Source organism: Aristolochia californica, unplaced genomic scaffold (assembly GCF_029961685.1).
Source record: "Aristolochia californica isolate CCGP_79_NKW_82.1479 unplaced genomic scaffold, dmAriCali1.0.hap1 SCAF_3, whole genome shotgun sequence".
Lineage (NCBI taxonomy): Eukaryota > Viridiplantae > Streptophyta > Magnoliopsida > Piperales > Aristolochiaceae > Aristolochia > Aristolochia californica.
The window spans coordinates 87,066-91,686 of record NW_027181992.1 but is presented as its reverse complement, the minus strand read 5'-3'; the positions used below and the strand labels follow the sequence as shown (position 1 = coordinate 91,686).

General features: G+C 36.6%; 1 protein-coding gene across 1 annotated transcript; it reads left to right on the top strand.

Annotated features, from left to right (window-relative positions):
• Window positions 1–2,327: 2,327 nt before the first annotated feature.
• LOC137960561 (uncharacterized protein At5g39570-like) lies at window positions 2,328–3,840 on the top strand. Its single transcript, XM_068808216.1, has 2 exons — window positions 2,328–3,082; window positions 3,560–3,840. Exons 1-2 carry the CDS (start codon window positions 2,351–2,353, stop codon window positions 3,623–3,625), a joined length of 798 nt encoding a protein of 265 aa, XP_068664317.1. The 5' UTR covers window positions 2,328–2,350; the 3' UTR covers window positions 3,626–3,840.
• The last annotated feature ends 781 nt before the right edge of the window (window positions 3,841–4,621 follow it).

Below are 4,621 nucleotides of genomic sequence, written 5' to 3'. Positions count from 1 at the left end.
TAAAAAAATATAGAATCAATCTTATGTCAATGTGATACATTGAAGCAAATATATATGAACCGATTTGACTGGGTGGACGTGGGATTGATAGCGCACAGTTGGCTGTCTGTTGCGGGCCCCATCAGAGCACACACGTGTTCTGCTGAAAAGCTACTAGCTGTTCATGAAAGCCGACGACAATCATTCAGCCGTAAACCGTCCTGGCCGCACTCCCTCTCGCCTTTCACACGCTCCGTTTTCTATTTTCACTTTTTCTTGTTTGGCTCACATGTCAATTACTTATACATACAAAACAATCACATAAACTGCCATAAATATTAATAATTATTTTATATATTGCTCTTTCTATAAATATATAAAAATAATAATTTGATATATTAATATTCACAAAAAAAACTCAGGACGAATCGGGACTGCCTTAAATAATTATTTAGATATATTTTATTTTATTTTTATTGAATTTATATTAAATTTGTTACATTTGATTGCATAAACTGAGAGGGCTGATCCAATAAGAAAAATTATTTTGTGCCAAACATGAAAAATACTATTTCAACTACCTCAATTTTCGCACCATGGTTTTTCGTATTGGCCAACCAATGTGATATAAAAAGGTGTGTCTGCCCCGTTGGCGGGCCATAGATGAATAAATTGCTGAAAACACAGCTTTTTAGCGTTTGTGACCAAGCTCTGATCTCTGCCACTGAAACTCTTGAAGAGATGGATAGCAAATGAATGGTGCACAACCAGAAGATTTCCGACTTTAATTTCTCTTTTCTGGGACAAAAAAATGGCGAAAGTGGCTTCTGGGGGTTTTGTGGGTTCTTGAGCTTCTGATCTTGATCCTGACAGAATTATTCCAAGGGAGAAAAAAGTACTTGCCTGGTATTAAAAGTATGTTAGAGACACATTCTCTTTGATGAGTCCTAAATTTCGTTTAAAATTTCAAAGCATTCAAGTTAGTCAAGTGGGATATAAATTCGGAACCTAGCCCATTGATTCGATATTCAATCAGACCCTTATTCTTCCTTGGGGTCATAGTTATTTAAGATTCAGATTGGTAAAAACTCAATGGACTAGACCGTATTTGTAGGTTTGATCAATGAACCAACAATGGATAGGTCATTGCGACATTCTTGATGCACAAAGGCATTACCTTCTTTCCCTTTCTTTCAACATAGGGAAGTGCTATTGCACCCTTTGCCCTCAAGGACTAGGATGGAGGCTCCTAGCCCATTAAAACCAAAAAGTTTTAAGGGATGGGAAGCCCAAATGACTCGATGTCATCTAAAGTTAGGAAAAAGTCAAATGCAAATGATAAGAGTTCAGATTTTTAGTGACACTATCAAGACGATGACTAGGTTAATTTTTATAACATTATCTTAAGTATAAGAATTTTCATTCGTTGTTAGAAATTTAGAAACAATGATGTCCAAATTGAATGAAAATCCCTTTTAAATGTTTAAGTTATATTGATTGAAGCCAATGTCAAAAAAATAAAAAATAAAAACATATTCAGTCACCAATCGAAAGAGATGATAAAATATGAGTGAGCATAGGTCAATCTGGTTTGACCACTATCTAATTCGAATAATGTCATTATTATGTTATACAAAAATACTAAAAAAAATTAGGGACATATCTCCCCCTTTTCCCTTTTACTTTTAGTTCTCCAATCCCTCTACTTACACAAGGAAGTGGGTTGGAGTAGGACTCCCTCCTTTTTTGGTGTTGACAAGTGAGCCCATTGATGTTGAAATAGATGGAAGGGGGATTTTCAGTCCACTCGTTGCATCATGTACCAGAATTTTCGTGTGCAAGGCTGAGTAAGTTCAGCCACAACTGGTTCCATCGAGTTTTATAACATCTGTTTGAAGTATCACATTAGATTCTTCTAAATTATTTTATTCTTTTAAAAAATAGGAGTTATCATTTAGACAAACTTTGTTGAATCTATAGAGTTTTATCTACACTTACTACAACAAATTAATAATATGTTTATTTAAAACTTTTTAATTATATTTGAGAAAATGGATGCACTCGGAAATTATATATTTTTTATGAAAGTATTTTGTTATATTAGAGATTTATATATAGAAATCAGTGGAAGATTTATAATTTGCCAGTTTAAAGTACATAAAAAACTGAGGTAGATTTGATTGAAAGACTGGTAAAAGAGCAAGGACTGACTCATAAAAGAAGGAAAAAACAGGTAAAAAATAACGCCGCCAAAAACGTGTTATCGGGGAAAAAGCAAAAAGCGAGCAGGGGTGGGGGAACTGCGGGACTAACGCATAAAATTTATTCTGCAAATTCACAACCTTTATCCCCAGGCTGCACGGCGAAAAACATGGCTAGCGACCCTTTATCGGATTTCAATGAGATCGAATTCAGAGAGTACAATCCGACTCCATACAAAGGTGGATACGACATCGCTCAAACATACGGGGAACCCCTCCTTCCGTCGGACGCTCTATGTTATCCTCGCTCTCTTTTGGCAGAAGTATCTGGCAATCGTGAAATTATTCCAGTCTTTGCGGGCGACGAATACGAGCAGGATGGCGTGCCTGCAGATAAGTGGTTTCGAGATGGAAGCAACTATGAGGATATCGGACAAGGGAATTGGGCGGGCGCCACCGTTCCTGTCTGTTGCTGCGACCTTGGATGGGGAGATATCTTCTCCTATGACTATGGGGGCCATGTTGAAGGTGAAAGATACCGGGATAGTCATGGAGGGGAGGGGGGAACTGGATCCGACCAATATTACGGCCTACCAGATCCTCAACTTGCATACGATTCGCTTGGCATCATGAGTTACATGGATTCTTTCGGAGGTTCTTGCGACGGCGGCTTAGTACAACAGGCAAGGGACTATTCATATGATCAAACCAAGCAAAATCCGTGGAAGGAGACAGCAGATTATCTGTTTGGAAATTCTAATTCGTATGGCGACTACGGATCATCCTATGACGAGACGTATTCTGAACCGTCCAGCTACGAGCACGCGTCGATTACCAATCACCAATCAAGCCACTACAAATACCAGTCTTACAGTTCCGAAACGTATCCGCAATCCAAAAATGTAAGTCGCCAAACTTTTTTGTTTTTACTTTGTACAACTTGAATTCTGCTACATCCTACAACCTTTTTTCGTGTTAATACTTTTTAGCTTTCTTCTCGTTGAAAGTATTATTACTAGAACGCGGGATGGAAGCATCCGCTTATCGGTTATGAACATAAAAAACAAGAGTAGCGGAAATGAGCCCCTTTCCTGTATGTTATCTATGATAACCTCTGTTTTACCTACCCTTACTTCTACTTAAAAGACTTGGATAACCTAGGGTAAAAGCGGTTCGCATCCAAGGTTAATTAAATTGGAGATGAGGTCTTATATATATATAGAGGTGATCATAGGGGCTTGGGTAAAAGCGGAAAAAAGATGCTGAAGCCAAGAGAGGAAAACCAGCCACATATGGAGGAAGCGCTCGTGTTCTAAACATGATCAGTAGGTACATATGTAGGCTTCCCTGATTTCCTTTCTCAACTTGTTGTATTCCAGATGAATTCATTCGGCATTCTGGGATTAGAGAACGAGGATGCAGAGCAATGTGAAATTCGACAATGAAGAAACTCTGAAATTCCATTCCCAGCTCAGGGACCATTGTTGTGGATGCTGAAGTGGAGCGAACCCTTAAATACATTTTTTTTTTCTTAGTGAACCATGGTTTGTCCTATATCTATTAGTGTGAAACGTCTGGCCGTCTTAATTCTGAAACAAGCCATCTTGGATTCATGGTCACCGAGATTTTTTTTTTTTTATTATTATTATTATTATTTTAATTTGGTCGAGTTGTTCTAGTATAATATTTCGTGTTAATTATAAAATTCATTATAGTAAATTGCAAAAAATTGACCCAATCTTCAACTCGGTGATGTGATTGGTCCATCCGAAACTGGTTGAATCAAGTTTCTATAAATTTTATTTTAAAAAATTAGGAAAATATGACAATTTTTATGATTCAATTTTAAGTTTTAACCTAACAATATAAAATTAATAAATAATTAGAAGTTAATACGAGAAGAATCAAAAACTAATAAACATCACAAAACAACACATATACTTACAAGAACAGAAACTTCAATAAACCGAGATTTAAATAGAAAAACAATAATGATCAAATTGTTGAGGCAACTGGGAAGCCTTCATCCTTTTCGCTAGTCTTTCCATACGTAGTTATTCCTACAAACGCAAACGTAACGCAACAGATTATTATAATATAAGATTGGAAAACATAACAACTATATGGATGACCCAAAAAAATAGTACCCACAAAAAAAGAAAAAGAAAACCCAAAAACAGCTCTAATCTCTGTTTTTCTTCTATATTTCTAATCCCCACTAGTCGTAGGATCTGTGATCGTCACTAAAGTTCCTGTTTGGGACACAATGGCGGCGAGATGTCAATCAAATAGGAGGAAAAAAAAAAAAAAGGAAAAAGTGGAGAATCACTTATCAGAGTATAAATTTTGTTCATCGTTGAGCTCGGACAGTGAGATCGATCGACTTGAGATTGTCATTAAGAAAGTTTCTAGGATCTACAGAAGGGAGATTGTCAATTAAG